The sequence below is a fragment of the Nicotiana tabacum genome, chromosome 13 (genome assembly GCF_000715075.1).
Source record: "Nicotiana tabacum cultivar K326 chromosome 13, ASM71507v2, whole genome shotgun sequence".
Taxonomy (NCBI): Eukaryota; Viridiplantae; Streptophyta; class Magnoliopsida; order Solanales; family Solanaceae; genus Nicotiana; species Nicotiana tabacum.
Window position 1 is genome coordinate 80,429,589 of NC_134092.1, and position 23,910 is coordinate 80,453,498.

At 35.7% G+C, this 23,910-nt stretch overlaps 2 protein-coding genes across 3 annotated transcripts; one reads left to right on the forward strand and one right to left on the reverse strand.

Annotated features, from left to right (window-relative positions):
- The first annotated feature begins 648 nt into the window (after window positions 1-648).
- Window positions 649-9,646, forward strand: LOC107767664 (uncharacterized). 2 transcript variants are annotated; one of them, XM_016586739.2, is made up of 12 exons: window positions 649-862; window positions 952-1,007; window positions 1,157-1,190; window positions 1,449-1,547; window positions 1,655-1,803; window positions 2,800-2,838; window positions 5,490-5,582; window positions 6,046-6,144; window positions 7,065-7,145; window positions 8,207-8,290; window positions 8,860-8,925; window positions 9,333-9,646. In XM_016586739.2, the coding sequence occupies exons 1-12, from the start codon at window positions 793-795 to the stop codon at window positions 9,417-9,419; spliced, it is 957 nt and encodes a 318-aa protein (XP_016442225.2). In that variant the 5' UTR covers window positions 649-792; the 3' UTR covers window positions 9,420-9,646. The 2 variants fall into 2 exon arrangements, with proteins under 2 accessions (XP_016442225.2, XP_016442226.1); XM_016586740.2 differs by lacking the exon at window positions 2,800-2,838.
- Window positions 9,647-10,167: 521 nt separating this feature from the next.
- On the reverse strand, window positions 10,168-22,137 carry LOC107767663 (peptide chain release factor PrfB1, chloroplastic). Its single transcript, XM_075228066.1, has 7 exons — window positions 21,874-22,137; window positions 21,552-21,629; window positions 19,571-19,791; window positions 18,859-19,062; window positions 17,963-18,178; window positions 11,313-11,499; window positions 10,168-10,680 (listed from the first exon to the last, which is right to left on the reverse strand). Exons 1-7 carry the CDS (start codon window positions 22,055-22,057, stop codon window positions 10,376-10,378), a joined length of 1,395 nt encoding a protein of 464 aa, XP_075084167.1. The 5' UTR covers window positions 22,058-22,137; the 3' UTR covers window positions 10,168-10,375.
- Window positions 22,138-23,910: the final 1,773 nt, after the last annotated feature.

Here is a 23,910-nt window from a genome sequence, read left to right on the forward strand (position 1 = left end):
GATGGACTGCGCGTACCAAACGTCTGCGTAAAAGCAGACGATTATAACCGTTACTTGAAGCTTGAAATTTGCTCTAAATTTTGCCCAAATACTTGAAGCTTAGATGATTAGCAAATTTAGAGAGAGAGCAAATTATGAAAAAATTGAAGAAGGATGGAGGGTATTTATTGTTTAGAATTAGGGCCATTATTGTTTAGAATTAAAATAAAAGTTGGGAGAGAGGAGGGGATAAAGGGCTGTTTTAGCCGTTTTTAGTTGTTGTCAACGACCAGTTTTGAAATCAGCCATTGGCCAACAATTAATTTTGTAATAAGCCGTTGGCCAATGACTAGTTTTTTTTAAAAAATAATTTTTAAAATAATCTGGTAGGATACCGAGACGGTATTGATCATCAATACTGCGACCCATCCCATGACTCGTCCTCGGTCTCCCTCCGCTCTAAACCGTCCCCGCTACCCTAACCTCGGACCGAGATTTCCCGTCCCATTAGATAATCTATAATAATAATAATAATAATAATAATAATAATAATAATAATAATAATAATAATAATAATAATAATAATAATAATAATAATAATAATAATAATAATAATAAGAATAATAATAATAATAATTGACATAATAATTTCTGTGTTACATAACTGTCTTTGAACCCCTAAAAACGCCAAGGCATATATCGCCCTTTGGAGCCAAATGCGCAGTGTGGGAGGCATTTAGCAGGAAATTCGTTATCCATTGGCGTCCTTTGCTCGAGCATTAACGACACTGTAAGCTGAAGAGGAAGAGAAACATGATGATCTTGTTTTTGATATTCCTTGCTATCTTCATAGCCTTCTTCATCAAGTTCCTCACTGCTGATGGTAAATACTCATTCATATGGATACATTTTGAATTTGAATCTGACTGTTTAACAAAGGATTGAAATTTCAAAATTTTATTATCTTATCAGGGGACTTTACATTACTCTCCAAAGGGAAAGTCAAACGCGAAGAAATCGAAGATAAGGTCTGAGTTTCTGATTTTTTGGGGAAAAGAGCTTGGTTTGGAGTACTATTCTGTTGATGTGTCTAGTTTACTCTCAAATTTTGAGCCGATACTTTTTGTGTGTTTTTCTAATTATTTATTTATTTTCTTAATTTTGAATTTAAGTGCAGGTTATTTGGGTTACCGGAGCTAGTCGCGGAATAGGTATTTGGTTTGTAGGATGTTAAAGTATTTTATCTTATCTATCTATCTATTTATTTATTTATATGGAACTGGTGTTTACTACATACGTAACAGTTGAACTTACTACATACATAACAGTTGAACTTCTCATCTTTATACTATGCTCATTGGTCAATAAAACTGTCACAAGTTTGTCATCTCACGTTAACGCTGTTACTCAAGTTAGTGTCACTCTCTCAATAAACTAGTTCGTCTGTACATTTGGATATTGGTGAAAAGGGGAGATTCTTGCCAAACAACTTGCAAGTTTAGGGGCAAAACTCATTATATCTGCTAGAAATGAAGCTGAGCTACAGCGGGTCAAGCAACAACTTACAGGTAATGCTTTCTCAATGATGCAGGATAAGCCTCTTGATTTCTTACTTTGACTTACTGATCTTTAAATCCTGGTTTTTGTTTCGCATTATTGTGTCAATTAAAATCAGGAAAGTATGCACCAAGAGATGTGATGATTTTACCACTGGATTTGACATCCGGGGAGGAAAGTCTGAGAGTCGCTGTAGAGAAAGCTGAATCATTTTTTGATGCAGCTGGAGTGGATTATATGATTCACAATGCAGCCTATGAGCGACCAGTAAGTAGATAATATTTGTTTATAATTGAAGCCACAATTAATTGCACTTTCAGTATTGGCCATTTAATTCTCTTGAATGTAAGTCATTTTTTGAATCAGATATTCTTTTGTGCTTTCATTTGGATTCATTAATTATAATATTATTCCTTTTAGTCTATGACGGAAGGTCTCGTTGGGAACAAACTCATCTTATGGAGTCCTCTTACCCAGGAACATTTCAACATCAAATAAACAGATCATTAGTAACCCTGTGAATATCGAGGATATTCAATTCTTTTGCTAGTCCTACAAAGCCTAGAACAAGAGGATGTTTTCAAGAATTGGAAACTCTAATGTTTTATGGAGATGCTTTGGCTAACTGTGTTCTATTTAGCATTTCAATCTAGGCAAATTGTGAACTTCTGCTATGGGCCTTACAATATCAGTTGTGCAACGAAAACTCATCCTTCACTTCTTAAAGATTTTATAGGAGTACTTATCAATCTTTATGTTTAACTTTTGTGCCTCTCCTTTTTTAGCTGGGGATGAAGCAAAAAGATATGAAGTCCAGTTTGTTATATATTTTACGAGGTCACAGTAGGAAGCAAATATAAAAGCAACACCACTTTCACACAGTTTCTTAAAGAAAAGAAAACTACAAATTTGTGGATTTCTTTAAGGTTGAGGGTTGACACTTTCTTAGGATGTTGAATTAAAACTTCAATTATTGTTCATTCTGTCTGGTTCCAATGTAAGCTAGTAAATTTAACCTTGAGTTCCCTTTTAAATTCCTTTGTGCTAAATCTTCTATACTAACTACTACTGAAGTACTGTGGAAGGGTGGGAGAAGAGAGAGAGAAATGACTATAAAGGATCAATTGAAATTTGCAACTCTCTCTTTGTAGCTTGTAGAACTTTAAAATCTGGGTTTTCATTGAGTTTTTGTTTGAATTGACTTTAGATCATTGTTAATGTTACGAAGATGTAGTTAAAAGTTACCGTTCTTCTTTATTCCAGAAATCTACAGCATTGGATGTGACAGAAGAAAGTCTCAAGGTATCATCTTTTATAAAGCTTGTTGTGCAGATAAGGTCCATATCCATGCCTAGCCTATATAAATCCAATATGCTAGTCTGTTCATGGGTTTTTTTCTTAATCATTTCAATCAGAGCTAGCAGCCTCGTAATTCAGTAAATATGCACCCACAATCACAACTAATTTGTTCTAACAGAAGATGTTAAAACACAAGAAAATGTTTGTCAACTGCTATACTATGTCCACAAGAAGAATAGTCTTCAGCTATTATTGTTTATCTGTTGGTTTCCAAAGATAGTTTCAGCTAGCACTACGTTCTTGCAAGACTATTTTGCCTTTCAGTGACTTTCATAAGCAATTGACTTAAGGAAAGAAGATATATCTCCTGAGTTAATTATCTATAAAAAGAATGGGCTGTATATCCTTAGTGTGCAAAAATTAGGAAAGTCTGTTGGAGGGCTCAGGCTTTGGAGTTCCGAAGATATTCTGCAGTGTGAGATTGAGGGCTTATTTCAGGCTGAGGTCAAGACCCTTGAGGTCCTTGAGGCAGTATCACTGTCAAGAAATACTAGTTATCGAGAAGGATGGTGGTTTTGCATGTCAGATTTCTTAGATATGTCGGGTTACAAGGTTCATTCTGTTGCCACCATGAGACAGGAAAGATCATACTGGGGTTGAAAGGAGATGGAGATGACAATTAGGGATTTCATTGGTCTGGCTTAGAATGGATGTGGAAGCTTCTGTACCATAGAAGTGAGAGATAATAAGATTTGTTGTGAAGTATGTGATGCTGGAAGCAGAGAAAAGAAGCCAGTTGGTTATACTGAGAATTGGGTTTTGCAATAGGAGCATCAAAATCCTTTGATCATTCATGCTGTGTGACAAAGTTCAATTAACGTGTTGCTTTTCATATAGTGAGATATGTGAATATATTTTGTATATCTAGGAGAGAGAAGAGGTTTTACATGCTGAAAAGGGAATGGAGGAATGTTATCTTTTTAGCACACTTGTGCACCCAAGTTACCTAGGGTAAGCAAAATGAGCCCGAACTAGTAATCATGAGAAATAGAGAAATCAAAGCCGTGATGAAATTTCTCGGGATAAAGAAAGCTAAGTTTGAGCTCAATTGCTTCCCTTGAAATAGGGGCTCAATATCTTGCTTACCTTACACGTCATGCGCAGAATAGAATGGTCAACTCTAGGGTGATAACACCAATATGAAGTGGATGACATTTTAATGAGAGGATGGTAGTTTGTTCTACTCTGGGGGTCATCCAAATGTGGAGCAGCTTTGCATTTGAAAGGTCTTCCTGAATCTCCATTATCTTTAGTTAATGTGGTAGGTTTATGGGACAACACAGAATTCATATGAGTAAATTGAGTAGTTTTAAGGAGTTGTATTGCTTTTAAAGTCAAATGAGGAGAGAGCCAGAATTTCTTATACTGAAGGATTTGGTTAAAGAAATGGAGAAGAGGCAAAAAATCATAGGTTGTGTAGCAAAGAGAGTTTAGGAGGCCAGGACACCACCGTCATAAAAAAAAAAAAGAAAAAAAAGAGAGAGTTTATGAATGAGAACAGATTGAACTGGTACAGTAATAGCAGGAAGATGGAAAGCCAAAGATTTCAAAGCAATAGCAGGAAGAAAATTGTAATTGTCGCTCACTGTTTTGATTTCTGAATATATGTTGCCCGTGCTGTTCTTGTAGGCTTTGTAGAATCTAGCTTGTAAGCGATGTCAATTTGAGGTGTAATTAGCTGGATGCTAAACTTTTTTTTCCCCTGAATTTGGTGACAACCCCTTCTTAGCGCACAGCTTTATATATATTGATAAATAACTTACTGTAAGAAAAGAACTGTTTCCTGTGGTGGCTCATCATTCCAACATGTAAGTATCTTTTGTTGTCATGTCATCCCTATAGCGGGTATGAGTAATTTTAAGGAGTCTCTTTTATTTCAAAAGAGGGGGTTGTCTTTTGCTCATGCAAATTGAGATAACATGCTATGAAGACGTGGTTAAAGAAATGAAAGGAAGAGGCGAAACTTGGAGGCTAAGAGCAAAGAGAACTGAGGAGGCTTGATCACAGAGTTCACAACTACCACAAAAGTAGGAGAATGGAGGGCAAACAGAATTCAAGCAACAGTGGAGGAAATTATAGATAGTACTTTAAGTCCATTTGGTCTCTAAATATGCATCGTGTGGGCCTCGTAGTTTTTCTAGATGTCTAGCTTGTAAGAGTTGCCAGTTTTGGGTTTGATTAGCTAGGTGCAATAGTGTTGTTTTCTTATTGCAGGCCTTTCCTGGTGCAGTTCTTAATATATTAACTTTTTTTCTTCAAAAGGGGAGCTTTTCTTTCTCCTGGTAGAGACTTTTGTCATCTAACGTATGAGCATCTTTATGTTGTTTTTATCTCTAACAGAGTGAATTATCAGAAAAAGAGTCCTAAGGCTCGTATGGCTCTTGTTTTAGTTTCTTTGAACAGGTTGGCATTGGTTCAGTTTTTATGTTTGAACTATTCTTATATTAGTGTTTTCTGTTCTGAATTTCATGTCCTTGTGGATATCCTCATATCCATCTACCCACTGCGACTTGATAATATATGACATTCGATTATGCATATATGTCCTCATTGTGTTACTTCAAATACTCATATTGTATCTGATCTGTTAGTAGGCAACATTAGATGTGAATGTTGTGGGCCCCATATCGCTGACGCGGATGCTTGTACCTTACATGCTGAAGCAGGGAAGAGGACATCTGGTTGTGGTAAGTAGAATGATCAGAGGTGCCGCACATTTTGGTGACAACAGTTTTCTTGATGCCATAACCTGATAGCAAATCTGTTCCAGCCAAAAATCTACAAATTTGTCAAATAGGCGAAGTAAAACTTTGCAATCTCATAAATAGTTCACCAAGAGTTATACATCCTTTTTTTCTTGGCAAAATTCTCTTGGCTAGGCATGCAAGTGAAACTCGACTATGTCCTTGATCTATAATCAATATGCCTGACATCATAATTCTCAGGGAAAAACTGTGATTTATCATTTTCTTATTAGAATCAGGTAGCTGCATTTTTGTATACCCTCATCGCAGGATTATGGAAAATTTGTCCTCCTTTGTATTTCAATTTCATTGTAATTATGGGCACAAGTGTTAGTTCTCTGTACTTTATATACCCCTGGATGAGGAGAGGGTAGAAAAAATTCATTTGATTTATTTTTATATCCAGATGAGCAGTGCAGCAGGAAAGACTCCTGCACCAGGTCAGGCAGTATACTCAGCTTCCAAATTTGCAGTAAATGGGTATTTCCACACCTTGCGTTCGGAGGTATACATCATAAATCATCTGACGGTTCCTTTCTATACATTAATACAAAATTTTTAGTTGCTTTCTTCAAAGGCTGCAAGATCTATTTGGATAATGACTGAATTTGATAATATGTCTAAAACATTTCAAATGCCACAATTGTATGCTTTTAATTATAGGTGTGAAGTGATAGGTGCCCATCCAAGAATGTGGAATGTTATGTGCTTGGAAAAAGATAAACATGAAATATACCTTTTCCATTGCCTAACAATTTTGTTTTGGGGTTCTAGCAATTACTTTCCATAACCTAACTGTCTTCACCATATCTAAAGGAAGTGAATTTTGAAGAAGACTGATTAAAAAACCTGCTGGTCTATAGTCGCATTACTTGAGCTACATCATATTGAGCACAAAAGGTTGCATCCTTTTGCATCTATGCACCCTTATGTACTCAAACTAGTTAAAGATGTATGGTGTCCTCGTCTAACTGATCTTCATTGAGTCCAGCAAATACTCTGTTCTTAGAGGAATGAGGAAGGATTACTTCCTAGCTATGCCTTCTCTACATATATACATTTCTTCAAGCTTCTGTGGATCCTATCTTTCATGGCGGAAGGCTTCAATTTTTGGTTGATACCATCATTCTTCTTAGTGCTCTATGACTCACTGAAGCTATGTGCTTCTCCTCATCACTTTTCTTTTCCTTTCTTAGTCAATGAAATTATTCAAGTGTGAAACTTTCATATGTACATAACAAACAATGTCCTTTTAAGCTGGTAGCTGAATTTGGGCCAGTATGAAGTTTGATTCCAACATCCACATTATTATCATTATTATTCTACACTTCCTCGATACCTTCATATATGTTCCGGAACCCTTGTTATTATCATCTTATTGCTTTTACTTATCCTAGCATTAATCTAATTCTTTTCCCTTTGCAGCTTTGTCGTAAAGGAATCAAGGTCACGGTAGTTTGCCCAGGGCCTGTAGAAACTCCCAATCCAAAAACTGGTTCAACTGAGGTGACTATCTTTCTCTTAATTCAGATTAGATGTTTTTGTTGCTGAAATTTTACAGTAATACCACTCAGGCTGAGCAATGCTGGTAGTCCATCTTCTGGAACTTCTAGGCAGAATGAAGGGATCTATTATTGGATTTTGCCAGGAGATGAACCATATACTGAGTGGAATTTCCCACGCATCTGTTTTCATGAAATGGGACATAAATGTGAAGTGCAGCTCCTATCTTAAAGTTAGGCTTAGTTATGATATTTATTCTCTCAGTGTTCTGACTTGTGATGATGTTTGAAGCATAATGTGATGAAACGATGGTAGGCTTTTGTCCTTGCCCGTTGGGACCTTTCATTTTAGGTTTCTGATCCTGTCATTTTAAAGATGGAGTCAAAATTTAAAAATTATTAAGGAACTCCTATGAGGATGTACTTCTCCTTTAGCATTCTAAAAAGTGGTTGATTTATGTTTAGTTGTGAAAATTCATTTTAGAGAAGCTATATTGTTGGCATCCTGGCTGTTCATAATGATTATTTGCTGTCAAGTGTAGCTTGGAGGATGATAGTTGACAAATTCACTTACTTTGAGAATCATCTGTTCTCAATCTCTCTCTCCCCTCTGATTTAATATTGTCTACTTCTCCAATCTCTTTTTTTCTTCTCTACTCCTGTCTTGTTAGCACAATAAAACATCTCTCTTGGTACTAAAGCAGTCCCTCATAGGATAAGAATCCGAAGCCTATACTGATGTTAGTATATGTGATGATCGTAATTCTGCCAACACATGCTACCGGAACTAGGAGTATTTTTCTAAACGGAGCACATAATGCATTAAAGCTTTCGTCACTCTCAGATGAAACATCTGCAACTATATTTTGCTACTATGGTACTCTTTGACGGAAAGAACAATTCATCTGATTTGGACCAGATAAATCTCTTCCCTCGACTATGCATATGCTTTCAGTATCAAGTTTCCTTTTGCTCACTTATTTTGATACATTCATAGCATGTGAAGCATGTGGATAATTTTTGCAAATTGTCGTGTTAACTCTTTTATCTTACAATTATATATAGCGGCGTGTATCATCAGAGAGGTGTGCGGAGCTGACAATTATCGCTGCTAGCCATGGTATCAAGGAAGCTTGGATATCTTATCAGGTTTGATCAAGACATTTACTTTAGCAGTTGTCTTTTCAGAAATTTGTTAATCATCGAGGTTCTGGCACATTTATCGTAATTTAAATTGCTACAAGGGTGTATACGAGGGACTAGCAATTTAGCATAAAGATTTTGTGACAAAATGCCGATGCTATAAAATTAGTCGTGATGTGTAGTTAAATTTCTCTTGTAAAGAGTATGTGGCAATAATATGCTTACACATTTATGGCTTATTTACGTTCTTTTTGTGTTTTTATACTCATGTGGTTGTTTTCAAGTAAACTTACTACACCAGCGTCCCCTCTTTGTTTAGTTGGTTGAAGGCTGTCCTGTTACAGTGTCCAATGTCTTTTAGCAATACATAACATGAAATATCTAATAACACTCTGTCTGCTAAATTGATCGAGTGTCTAGTTGTCCCATCCAATTCGCATAAGTAGGACTCCAACGTTCAGTACTTCATATTATACTCTTAATCCGTTCTGTACTCTTTTTTTCTTTAATACTAATTTCTCTTGCATATATGCAAATAGCAACTAGTAGCACTAATATTTTGGGTACTGTTGCAGCCTGTGCTTGCTGTTATGTATTTGGTGCAGTATATGCCAACGGTTGGCTATTGGCTTATGGACAAGGTACTATATGGTTATTGCGCAGAACTTTGGTTATTTCCAATTTGGAACTGTCTCGAGACCAATGGATTATGCATTTAAGTTATAGACTGATAGTGTTAAGTAATATTTACACTATTATAACAGGTTAATAAAACAACAACAACAACCCAGTAAAATTCCACTAGTGGAGTCTGGGGAGGGTAGTGTGTAAGTCATATACACTTGACAGAGAAGAATTTTTACACTATCATTGTACGTGACATGTTATAATAGGTTACTTATTATTATTTTGCGAATCAATGCTTATTATATAGAGTTACCTGGTATTTTTTTTAAAAAGTAATTGATTGTGTAAATTCTTTTTTTACACTGTCAGTGCATTAGCTCATCAGAAGTATTAGAACTCTAATCTTGTGTTTGTTATCCAGATTGGTGCAAAACGTGTGGAAGCTGCTGCACAGAAAGGCAACACATACTCCGTCAACTTGCTTTTTGACAAAAAGAAGGAAAGCTAGATAGAAGTCATGTTGGCAGTGAGAACCATGTTTTCAGCGTTCTTTCTCCTTTTCCTCAACTAACTTAGAGATCGTGGGAGTTAATAACAATCGTAGTCTTGTCATAGCATTTACACATGAAAGTAACTTGCAGAATTCCTATAAATGGTATTCCCTCCGGTTCTTCTTATGTCGTTTTAGCAAAAGATTTGTCATTCTAGAAAATAAAGAAGACATTAATTATTTGTTATTTGATTTTACCCTTACTACCTCAAGAAGGTTATAATATTAATTACTCAATTAAGAAAAAGATAAGAATAATTTAGTCAAACAATTTTTTATGATTACCGCTATTATTTAATTCTTTCCTTCCAGGCTCCGTAATGAAGATTAAAACATTAAACTACGGATAAAAATTACCAGAGGGAATAAGTAAACAATCTCCCCATACCAAATCATTGAAAACCTTTAAAGGATTTATGAGAAAATGCTAAGACCAAGCTAATAGGATATCCATTCGAGTGTTCGACCACCCCAGGAAGGACTCACCTATTTGAGGACCCTTCCCTTTTTGATGGAAATGCGTTTTCATTAATAGTTCACTGAAGAAACGAAAATATATTAACTTATCATACAACAAATTTTGTATGGAATTGAAAACAAACAATAATATAACCATAAGCTCTTGCGAAAATGCATACCGTATTTACTATGTTAAACTCTACGAATAGATTATACCCTGGAAAAAACAAAAGCAGAAAGGGGAAGAACTTGGACCTTTTTGAAGGCATTTATTTCACCTCAGGCACAACCATACACCAATATAAGCTATAATAACATAAAGAATCTTCTTTTGAAACCAAAATGGAAAAAAATAAAATAAAAGATCATGTTGCGTTTGGAGCCTAGCTAGTTTTATTTTACAGAATTTTCTTTCCAACTTTTCTTTTACATAGTGTATTTAATGTACAACAAAATCAACTAACTACACTAGTGTTTGCTGCCAAACTGTACTTGTGCTTAAGGTAGGACTTAATAAAAGGATCTAAGTCACCATCCATCACAGAAGTGATGTCAGAAGTTTCATAACCAGTCCTTACATCTTTCACTAGCTTGTAAGGATGAAACACATAGTTTCTTATTTGCTGTCCCCATTCAGCCTTCACTGCATCTCCTCTTATTTGCTTTATTTCAGATGCCCTTTGCTCCTCAGCAATCACCAACAGTTTAGCCTTCAATCGGCTTAGCGCTTTGATCTTATTTGCTAGCTGTGACCTCTCCTCTGCAATGGTGACATTGAAAACCAGTATAAGCTATATAACAACTACGCCTCAACCCCAAACGAGTTGAGATCGGCTATATGAACCCTCATTGACAATGTTGCTCCATTTAAGCTCATCTCAAGCCAGTAGTATAAGCTATACATTTGGGGGGGAGAAGTCGACTTTGATCTATTCCTTGCATTAGATCTCGTTTGTAACTGTTTATTTTTATTTAATTTGTATTGAATATTCTGAAGATGTGTATTGTTCTTCCACGAATATGCCATGTCTACTCCAGTAGCAGCTAGAATATTATAATAGAGTTTTGCAATTAATAGTACTTCAGAAACTACTTGACAGCGAGAAACTCAGACAAGAAAAATGATCTTTGCCATAGTTTTTAAATCTTGCAAGGGAAAGAGGCAAAAAGATGGGAAGTGAGAAAAAAGACAACGAGCTAAGATCAAAGGTAGCGTCGTGTATAACGATTTTACAACTCTAATCTCTCTGAGTCCATCTGTCAATGTACGCCACAAAGATCAAACATTTATTCACTAGACCCAAAAAAGGTACCCCCTCTGAAAGTCGGAACAAAATTTTTCGCTACAGATGTGCACATAATATATAGAGAAACAGGGTATCAAAGAAGAACCTGTACAGCGAACAGCTACACCAGTGGGAATATGAGTGATGCGAACTGCAGTCTCAACCTTGTTAACATTTTGACCTCCTTTTCCACCTGCTCTTGTAAAGCTGATATCCAAGTCTTCTTCAGGAATTTCAACATCCAATGAGTCTTCAGGAAGAAGAGGCATAATCTCAACACCTGAGAAGCTTGTCTGCACAGTGGCCAGTTCAAAGATTTACATATTGTCCAATGTATGTCAATGAGAAGAAATATTTGGTACAAAGATAGACTAAGATGCACGGTGAAATCAGATAAAGAGGTCAACGAAACAATGATACATTGCTCATTTTTCACACAATGATACATTGGGAACTTTCACAAATAGAGAAACAAGAATAATTCAAACAATCTATTAAAAAAGCCCCCTCATTCAGATTTATACAACATCTGTCCATTTTGGCACACCCCAATATATTTGAAGCCATTCACTAATAAAAATATTCGATGCAACTTCATAACTTTCACCAATTCAAATTTTTATTATAAAATCCATGTCCAGTCAAACAAAATCGGAGGGAGTATTTTGTTAAAACCTGTAGTGCCCGCGAAATTTTGAGCAAGCTCGAGTCTCAGTGACACTTGACCATGGGTGATGCGGGTGTATCATGAGCGGACGACTCTAGGTGAGCATCAGGCTCGGACGATCAGGAAACTAGGTAACAAATTAATGTTGGTCGCAGCTGGACGCGTGGGACAAGCGGGAATAGTGATTCCTTGATGTGACAACAGCGCTATAGAGTGAATATTTAAAGGAATGGTCTACAAGTGAATATGTAACTAGTGATACAGTGACCAAGACCTAGAAGTCTGGACTATAAATAGGAAAAAATGGGATTCTTGTTCCCAAAGACAAAAAACCGAGAATCTAGGCATCTGTCCGAGAGTTTCCATCGTACATTTATGAGCATTTGGCCTATTTATGACCCATAAATGAGGATCTAATAAGCAAACACTAGGGTTTTCTTAGAATCTCAAGGTTCTAGAATATCTTCTAAAAAGGAGCAAAAGCGAGATTGACTACCAAAAAGGTAACACTTGTCTGAATCTCGTTAGATAATGTACTGGAGTATGAGTATAGCATTTATAAAGCGTATCTATGATTTTATTGAAATTAGAAACAATTAATGGTGGTAGCTGCGTGTTGAAATATGATGAACAATGGATGGGTATGTTAATCAGTCTTGTAAGACCATAAGTGGCACGAATACCCTATAGATAACATGGAAATGGTGCGGGTGACTTGAGATATCACCCAAGACCATGTATGGAGGTCTGTGAGTGACATGTTTACTGTAAATGTGTAGATTTATCCGTTGAAGACAAGTTGGGTCAATTGAACGTCAGAAACGTGTCAAGGTCAGTGTTGTCAAAGGCGCGCTTAAGCCCCGAAGCGAGGCTCAAAACATGTTGAGCGCTTCGCCTCACTCTGTGGGCGCTTTAGTATCGCATCAAGGCTCATAGGCATACGTTTACTTGACAATGAGTGTAATCCTGAAAAGGCATCATTAAACAATTGATATTTCACTTTATCGTAAATTTTTTTCAATTTCTTTGTCCATATATTTGTTATTCATGCTTATAATCATTAGTCTTAGACTACATATACATATTTTTACTTTTTCTCCAGTTGCGCCTTTTTTCATTAAAGCCCACGCTTTATTTGCGCTTAAAGCCCCAACAGACCTTAGAGCTTTTTTGCGCTTTTCGCCTTTGTTAACACTGGTCAAGGTTGAGATAAGTGGAGACCTAATCTTTCTTTAAGGCTTTTCCCAGAAGTACATGTTACATACATTTTAAAGGTATGGTTTCAAAAGTGGACGCACGCTCGTCCACACAAGCGAGATTGCGTCTCACCAGGTTTGTGACTATGCATTGATCGAGCTACTTTAGGACTCAACTGATATGTTCTGAAATGGAATACAAACTGTTGATGATATTACACAGTTAGAAATGATATTCATGAAATATAAATCTTTGCGGGTAGAAAACTGTGAAGTCTCGGGTTCGAATCCTAGCGGAGACAAAATTCACAAGGTTATTTCTTCCCATATGTCTAAACTTTGGGGGACAGAGAGTTATGGAATTTGGCTATTGACTGGGATTGTTTCCTTTAGCATTGTTTGACTTCCTTGATGCTACTTGGCTAGGTTTTGGGCAATTGGAGGTCAAGAACAAAGGAAAAAGCATAATTTGGGGTAGAAGACTAGCCCGGATAAGGTAAGAACTTGCTTAACCTCGACTTGAGGGAATATTTTCTAAAAATGAAATTATATGCTACATGCTATGTGTTTGGGGGTGCGACGTATATGCGAGGTGACGAGCGTATATGCGGGCACCAAGGTTATATCATATTCGGGGTAGATTTTAGACTTCTTTATGCCTGCTAGTAGGAGGTAGCAGGTACCCGATGGAGGTCGAAGTGCGCGCAAGCTAGCCCGGAAACCACCGTTATTAAAAAAAAAATCTATCATGATCAGTGAATTACTGTAAAAACTGCTGCCCTATGTGCTGGTGCGATGTGAGATAGACTGATATAAGCCCTGATGGGCAAGAGGATGGATCGTTCGACGTTAAGAGATTATGGTGAAACCGACAGATGAAGGACCTGGCAAACGGGAGGTTGGCTCATCTGCTGTGCAAAGGACATGGTAAGAAAGATTGTGATACGCTAAGGCAAGAGGGAGGCTAGCTTGTCCACCATGAGAAAGATGTGCTGAAACTAAATTGATTTGAGTTTGAGCTTTGTCGATCGGGTGGTTGGGTCGATCATCACATAAATGGCGAACCAGAATGAAAAGCTTAGGTGAAATTGCTGAAGAATATGAATTGCTATGCCTAAGAACCAACTCTGATTTCAAAGACTGATTCAATCATGAATATCAAAACTTATGAAATATTTGAAAAGCTATGGAACATATATGATCCTACCTTTTGGAGAGGGAGGTATGAGACTTACAGAGTACATGTTGTGCTCACGAAGAATCAGAGAAATTAAACAAATTTCGAGATCCAGAAACCTATTTATACGCCTAGCCTTAAGCAAAAGAAATATCATTAGTCCTACCATAGAATTCAGCGTTGAAAGTATGCTGCATCTTTAGCGCAAATGGAACCATTTCTCAAAATAAAAAGGAATCCTCCTCTTGAGGTTGGTAAGCTAGCCCAAAACCATGCTCATGGGAAAAAAGTATGAGGAAATTAAAAGAAACCTTGATGTCTTCGCCCTAAGTGCATGCCAGGAAACTCATTCCTCTCATGATTGGAGACTTTTGTCTATTTTTCTCTTACAAGGATAGGATCATTCGTGACTAGGAGAAAGTTAGAATCATCGCCCATCCCAGACTTCTTTTGGTGAACCACACTTCATGTTCAGTGGTGGCCTATCTGGCCAGGAAGCGTCCCCAGCATCAATCTTTTTCTTTTGTTGTCCATAGAGGCTCATGACACACTGTGGATGTTATGTATAAGTATTGATGGCCGTCCGTATTATTTAACCCCAATGGGTCGTATTTCAGTATAAATGCATATTTTGTTCGTGCTAATTTATTACGAAGATACTGGGATAACTGGACCATATATTGCTCGGTGCATTCGGACGGAAATGCTAATTGGTTCGCTCGGTGGGGGATGGAGACGCCAGGTGCCGATCATGCGGCCCTCTGGATTTGGGGCATGAAAAAATCAACATGAGCCTATTTTGAATAATATCAAAGCTCATTTTACTCCATCAGGGATGACTTTTTTTTGGGTACCAGATCCTTTTCCCAAGAAAAATAAGAGATATTTTCAAATAGATAAGAGAAGGTCAATTTCAGGAAAAAATCTGCATCATTATGTGACCATTTAAGGTAAAGAAGGGATTTCGACTTTTCAACACAAATCACTACTTTTAGCAATGAACCTCACCACACAAGCGAGGGGAGGGGGAAAAGCTCCAAAGTGACCACAGAATGACCATTAGTCTACCACAGTTACAGGAAGAAGATGTCCTCAGAAAATAAAAATACAAAAACTGGAAAAAAATCATGAAACGAGTTGATCGAACCACCAATACTTTCTACTTTAGCTCAATTAATACAACTACCCCATACATGCTCTTGCTCTTTGGACCATAAAAGAGCAAATGGAACCATTTTCTCCCACTTCAGAAGCGTAAGAGAACAATTACATGCTCTTGCTTCGAACCATAAAGATCAAACGAAACCATTTTCTCCCACTCTCTCCAGATTCATCAGAGTTCTCTTTGTTTTTTTATCATGCTCTGAAATTTTTCTCTCAACTTCATCTTATTATACAGTGAGATAACTAGTACCATAAAGAAGCAAGCATAACCATTTTCTCCCATTAGAGATGGCTTCCTAATTCTCAGATGCAGCAACTTTGCTCAAGCTTATGCAGATAATTTACTCTTGATATACTCCCACCGTTCCTATTCATATGAACTTTCTTTAGAACTTTGGAACGTTCCAAAATGTTTGGCACCATCTACAACTTTCAAGAATTCAAATTTATCAAATCATTCAACTTTTAAACTTTGATGTAATATTTTCCCTACCAGAGAAGGTCCAAATATACCCCTGTACTTTCGAAAATGGTCTAAGAATATCCCTCGTTATACTATTGGGTTATTTATACCCCTGCAGTCATACTTTGGGTTCAAATATACCCCTCATTTAACGGAGGGACACCTGTCATCGTCTTATTGGCCAATTCTAAATATCTCCTAATTAATTAAAAATACCCATTATCCATACCCGAAAAACAATTTTATAAAGCAATTTTTTTTTTTGTAAAAACTGGAAAAAAACTGATTTTTTTTTTACTAAAAACTAAAAAAAACGAAAATATTTTTTTTCCAGTTTTTACAAAAATACTTCTTCAAAAAAAACTGAAAATTATTTTTTAAAACAATGTTTTTGTAAAAACTGGATAACAAAACTGAAAAATAATTTTCTAAAGCAATTAAAAACTGAAAAAAACTGATTTTTTAAAACTAAAAACTGAAAAAAAAGAAAATATTTGTTTTTTCAGGTTTTACAAAAATATTGCTTTAGAAAATTGCGTATCAGTTTTTGTTTTTTAGTTTTTACAAAAATAATTGCTTTAGAAATTATTTTTCAGTTTTTTTTAAAGCAATGTTTTTCTAAAAACTGGAAAAAAATATTTTCGATTTTTTCAGTTTTTAGTAAAAAAAAAATCAGTTTTTTTCCGTTTTTAATTGCTTTAGAAAATTGTTTTTCAGTTTTTACAAAAACATTGTTTTAGAAAGTTTTTTTTAAAGCAGATTTTTTTTGTAAAAAATGAAAAAATAAATATTTTCGTTTTTTTAGTTTTTAGTGAAAAAAATATCAGTTTTTTCCAGTTTTTACAAAAAAAAAATTGTTTTATAAAATTGTTTTTCGGGTATGAATAATGGGTAATTTTAATTAATTAGGAGATATTTAGAATTGGCCAATAAGACGATGACACGTGTCCCTCCGTTAAATGAGGGGTATATTTGAACCCAAAGTATGACTGCAGGGGTATAAATAACCCAATAGTATAACGAGGGATATTCTTAGACCATTTTCGAAAGTACAGGGGTATATTTGGACCTTCTCTGGTAGGGAAAATATTACATCAAAGTTTAAAAGTTGAATGATTTGATAAATTTGAATTCTTGAAAGTTGTAGATGGTGCCAAACATTTTGGAACGTTCCAAAGTTCTAAAGAAATTACTGAATGGGACTTCTTAAACATGCTTAAATGCTTATTCCGATTCTGTTGGTATCTTTTATAGAATGTTATTATGATCCAGAATTTATTCTCGGATTTCACTTTTCACTGAACTAACAATTCAATATCAAAAATAAAAAGATCACTCTGTTTTCTTTTTCTCTGTAATACCAACTATCAAATGGTTTCAAGACTAGTAGTCTGATTTCTAGGAAGATATCAGATATGGAGAATCACCCTTTCTCTTTTTTCACAACTAACTCTTAGAAGTTATGCTCAGAAGGTATCCACTTGGCAAATTGATACTTACACTTTAGGAAAAGGGAGAATTATTCTAAAATGGAGCAAACCACAAGGATAGTATATGCTTGGACTGTTGGATCACGTTGAATTTAATAACAAGCTCACTTGGTGCTATAATTAAGTAACAACAATAACAACCCAGTATATTCCCACAAGTGGGGTTTAGAGAGAGTAGGATGTACGCAACCTTACCCCTACCCCGCAAGGGCAGAGAGACTGTTTCCGGTAGACCCTCGGCTAGAGAAAAGATGGAAGAAGCACCGATAGCAAGTAATAACAATACAGGATAATTAGAAAACTAAATCCAAGATAGCAAAAGAGAAGATGAAAGAAGTACTGATAGCAAGTAATAATAGTGCAAGATATTTAGTGATAGCAAACTAGGGTGCTATAATTAAGTATAAAGGATATAATTTTATTTCCCATAACTCATTTGTGAAGCAACAAGATTTCTATGATTACCATTCCTAGGTGCTTTTATTTTGAAGTAGCACACTCAAACTCATAGTAAGTCTTCCATATCTATGTGAGAATCTAGAAAGTAGAGAATATAAGGAATCCCAGAGCAGTATTATGAAAACATAAAGATTTATAACCTGACGAAGGCCTTTAGAGTTGAAAGGAGACTGTCGAACAATCCTGTGAGTTCCTTTCTCCCCTGACAAGTAACCATATGCATACCGTCCTTCAATTTCAATAGTGGCTGACTTGATCCCAGCTTCTTCTCCCATAGACTTCTCAACAACTTTCGTCTTATACCGCTGCTTTTCTCCCCATCTCACATACATCCTGAGAAGCATATCAGCCCAATCCTGCACTGGAATTAATCAAAAATATTCTAATGTAAAAGAGCCACAAAAAAAGTAAAGAAAACTGTAACACAGTGATTTCGCAAGTTTTAAAGACGTGAAACTATGATAAAACAGGAGGACTAGCAGAAAATATAAGGAGCAGAGACCTATAATGAGAAAGAGCAGGACAAGGTTTTAAAGCAAAAATAGAGCACCAATCATGTGTACTCTACATCATATCTTATCATTCTATTTTTTTTTTTTACAAGTGAAGATTAATAATATAAGTCATATCATGCTTTATTTGAGAATCTCCCTCTGATCAAAATGCAACTCCAAAACGTTCAAGTCGCCTGTTCAACCATATATGAAGGCTTTTAAACAGAGAAAACACACTGAGTTGAAATCTATATGGACAATGATAGTTAATGCTCACAGCAAAGAATGAATTTCTACATTGCAGCAAGGCACCTAAGACTGTATTCTGGTTTTTATAAATGACCATTACTGCATTATCGTAATCAGCTAAAATGAAAAAGAACCCTTTCGCATAGCAGGAAGTATATGGGATACTGCCTCACCGCTTCGAGTGAAAAACCATGATGATATTCATGAAAAATGTGAACGAATATGAAATTTTAATCATTGGGGTCCATATGCAATCAATAACTCTAGTCCCTAGCAATCAGATCCAGCATTACCTGTGCATCAGTGCCCCCTGCACCAGCTGTGATAGTAACCACAGCTGCTTCTTTATCATAGGGGCCTGAAAGAAGTTGAGTCAACTCATAACGATCCAGTGCCTTGTTCAATTCCTTTATGATACCAGCAGCCTCCTGAAGAAGCCCTGAGTCAATAGAGTCCATCTCCTCAGTGAGCTTAATAATTGTTTCTGCATCATCAGCCTGTGGAAGTGCGAATTCCTGAATTTGTCATAGTCTGTCGTATTGACACTGTGGATTATGCATGTATATCCAAACAAGTGGTGAGATACCTGAGATGTTTTAGAGGACCGGGAGAAATTCTAAAAGAGCAACAAACAGATCGAAGATTTGCAAATTGTTGAAATGGGTATCAAAGGGAACCAAAAGTAGACAACTGTCTGCACTATACCTTCCTCTTTGATTTTTAGTTTACCATCCAAACTTTGGACAGAAACAAGGAGGTATTAACAAGAAATGAAAGGAAATTCTACAAGTACATCATAAGATTGGTAACCACTCGATTGTTAAATGTCCTTGAACCATTGACCATTTACGGACAGGACAAACCAAAGTTAAAGTTGGCATGCACCTCGCAAGATAATATAGGAACTCCAGTGTAAGATTAATCTAGTACAAAAGATACGTCACCAAAAACAAAAAATAACAACTTCAAACCAGTGCGCGCTCTTTGGGGGAAAAGTGTAGGTACCTGTGTCTTGAAGTCATGGAGAAGCTTTAATTTGTCTTTGTAATCAGTTAAAGCTTGAAGTGTTTCCTGAGCTTTAGCACGATTATCCCAGAGAGAGCTATCAGCTGCTGCTGCTTCTAAAGCTGCAAGATCATGTTGAAGTTGCTTCAGACCAGCAGCAGCTCTAATCTCTTCAACACGCTCGAAGACGGTCTCTACATCCTTCCTTAAAGTATAGAAATCTGTAAGCAAATAAACAGTGAGAACAGTCCAACTTCATAATATTGTAAACGACATATAATGAGCCAAATACTCCACAAAACATTCACACTTCAGCAGAAGATAGCACAAAGATTTTGAGTGCTAGTCAGAAAATTGTGACTGCAGAAAGCTACTTCCTATCCACAAAATTTGAACTTCGAATTTCGATAAAAGTGAATTTCATTCAAAGATGACTAAAACGAGCCCCTTCCCTACACGCGATTCAGAAGGAAGTTCCAGTGGAAATATTTCAAATGTCAAACTAAATTTCATTTCGAAAAATAAAAAACCCAGTTGGATTCTAAGTACAAAAAGAATTACAATCAGACCAGTGAGGTGCATCCATATGCCAAAATACAGACACCTGACCCTATCAAAAACAAAGAAAACAGAGATTCGACTCTCTGCTTTTCCTGAGCCGAGGGTCCATCGAAATCAGCCTCTCTACCTTCACAAGACAGGGGTAAGGCTGCGTACACACTACCCTCCCCAGGCTCCACTTGCGGGATTACATTGGGTCTGTTGTTGTTGTTGTTGTAGATTCGACTCTCCATTATTCATCTCCACCTACTTAATCCATTTCAATTTTCAGACACTTTCTCGTTTTGCCACCCTCGCCAATCGTAATCCTCCTACCTTAATTAAATTCATGTGTGACATCCTCTTTGTTATAAATGAGCCCCAGAATCTAGCTTTAGCACCCCCTATGCCGCCACCTTCAGATTAATATTACTAAGGTCCCTTGCATTCCATTTCTTTCAATTAGTTAACAAATCCCTTTTTTCCTGTGAAGGTTTGCTGGGAATATGGCAACGGTTCCAAAGCAATATTACAGTTGCAATCGTTTTTACCAAAGAAAGCTATGAATCCACCAAATTTTGATACTTATAATGTCAAAGAAACGTAAAACTGATTACAAATATGAGAATAGAACCGTCCATTTCCTTGATGTTGAACTTTTTTGCACAGGTTTCATGGATTACAGCTTGCCTCATTCTCCATATACGACCTTTTAACCCTCACTTCCTTTTTCCAGTAAGGAGTTGAGTATAAGATTATTATGGGGGGGAATTGAGACAGGCTTCGGAACTAAAGAAACAAAACAAGGGGTCAGGATATACTTCGCTGGTTGGCATTACTGGATATGTTTATTCGGGTAAGTTTGAAGGATTCTTGTCTACAGATACTTCAAGAGAGCGTGTTAATCATATTTCAACTGATGAAAAATCTCAAGTTTTAAAGTAGCATAGTATGTGTGAATATGTGGACCCCACCTGTGTGATTATACTTGAGTTTGTTGTTGTTGTTGTTGTTATGTCTGAATACGTAATGTCCTGCTAATAGGTAAGGTTTCAAGTTTTTAATTTCTTCTAGGCCATATTCTCATAATGTTACAAATGCACAGCCATGCAATCATTACATTTGCAGAAGATACTGCAGAAGTAAACTGCTAGAATCAGCTAAGCATAAATACTTCATATTACACATAATCTTTTGTTTTCATAGTTCAAACATTACATCTCAACTTAGTAGTTCGGTCAAAATGCAGACAAGACACATAAAAACAAACTGCAAGAAGATCTAACAAAGTTCAGAATACACCTAAATCATTAATGTCACTATAACAACCCAATAATTTCTTATCAAATTTATTGGAAGAAAAACTCAACAATTCATTATACTATTTCTTCGAGACACGGAAGACAACAATTTAGCATCATGGTAAATAGTACAGCTTTACCTTGCATGGCCCATTCACGCGTTTCAGTATTGCTAACTCCCACCTCAGGCGTTGCAAAAGAAACTGTTCCACCTTCAACTGAATTCATGAAAACACCAAACAGTAGGCAAAAATTTCTTTTCCTTTTTCCGGATAAGTACAAAATACTAACCAAATATAAGGCCCCAAAACAAGTATATTTGTCAGAAACAAGGTGGCAGCCTAACAATTCAAGACTGACAATTACTGTTAAGTTAAATAGCAAAAGGAAAAGGAAAAGAAGGAAGACCCACTAATTGCAGTGCCCTTTTTGGAGTAAAAAGCAGAAGAAAGAAGTAGATACCCTTTGGAGAAGAAATGGAAGGCAGAAATGAGTGAGAGCTGCTGCTCTGTTGTGGAATTCTCAGTCTTCTCCCGCTATGTATTGCTGTTATTCGAACTGATGTTACCACTGTTGGGTTTCTTCTGGTTAAGCTGTGGAATGGCTTCGAATATTGAGGCACTGAACTTTGAACCATACCCTCCATGGCTAAGCTGTATCTGTTTGCCTAGCAAAAGGATAAGAGGTCTCGAATTCTCTTCTTGTCTGTGTAAGGATTAAGGAAGAACTTTGGGACTAATCTATAATTTCCAAAACTTATGCTCTTTTTTTCATGGGTGTGTTTAATCGAAGTTTTGACCAATATTGTTTCTTATCGGGCATGTCTATTTTGGTCCTTCAAATATAATACTTAGCATATTTAGTTCCTTAAGTATGCTAAAGTGGAGTATCTTTAGTCTCCTGACAGAGGTTTTGACCAATATTGTCTCTTATCTTTGAGAGTAGGTCTATTTTGGTCCCTCAAATATAACTCTGAGCATACTTAGTCCCTTAAGTATGCTAAAGTGGAGCACCTTTAGTCTCACTCACACAATATATTCAAAAACTAACACTATTACCCAACTCTGATTCATAAAGCAAATCTTCTGCTATAAAGCAAAATATTTCCTCTCATTTTATTGGATAACGCAAATTATCACTTTAATTCCTCATTTTTAGATAATACCTTCTAAAATTTTGATCTTGAATATATCCCATTTTGTGCCAGTTTTCAATGAGAAAATGACAATGTATAACCGCTATTAAAATAATAGCCGAAAAAATGTATAAAATTTGCAAATTGTTTTGTGTATATATATACATTTAAAAATTTCGGTTGATTTTTTCAAAAAGAAAAGTTAAAATTTGAAAAAAAATAGAGCTGTCAGGATCACTTCTAGGCATATTATTGAAGCAAACGAATAACCAGGTTGTATTATCATTTTTATCCCGTGCCAAAAACTATTTACATCTGGTAACGGAAAAAGTATATAAAATTTGTATATGCTTAAAAAGAAATATATATATATATATATATATATATATATATATATATACAAATTTTATACATTTTTCGGCTATTATTTTAACAGCGGTTATACAGTGTCATTTTCTCATTGAAAACTGGCACATAATGGGATATATTCAAGATCAAAATTTTAGAAGACATTATCTAAAAATGAGGAATTAAAGTGATAATTTGCGTTATCCAATAAAATGAGAGGAAACATTTTGCTTTAGAGCAGAAGATTTGCTTTATGAATTAGAGTTGGGTAACATCGTTAGTTTTTGAATATATTGTGTCAGTGAGACTAAAGGTGCTCCACTTTAGCATACTTAAGGGACTAAATATGCTCATGGTTATATTTGAGGGACCAAAATAGACCTACCCTCAAAGATAAGGTACAATATTGGTCAAAACCTCTGTCAGTGAGACTAAAGATGCTCCACTTTAGCATACTTAAGGGACTAAATATGTTCAAGGTTATATTTGAGGGACCAAAATAAACCTACCCTCAAAGATAAGGGGCAATATTGGTCAAAACCTCGTGTTTAATCAGTACAATTACATTATTTACACCCTTTTAAAAGTCGAACTCTTTCCTCAACTTTAAACTTTAAATAAACTTTAAACAATAGATATTCTCCTTTCTTATTCTATATATGCCATATCTATTTTGCCTTTCACATTTTCAATCATCCATTTACGCAAGCACCTTTTTATATTATATATAATATTTTTTAACCGAGTATTTTACCTATAGTTTAAATAATTTAATATTTTATTATTGATTTTTATTTAAGTTAATTAACGTTATAACTAGAATATCTTTTTACAATTTTTTTGAAAATCTAATGCTATTTTTTATGATTATTTTATATGTTCCATTTCTCTCTTATTCTTTATCGTCTATATAATAAAAGAATTTTGATTGTCGTTAATAAAATATTTTTTTAATTATAATTTAAAATTTATTATAATTTAGAAAATATTGCATTATTCTATTTATAATATTCTTT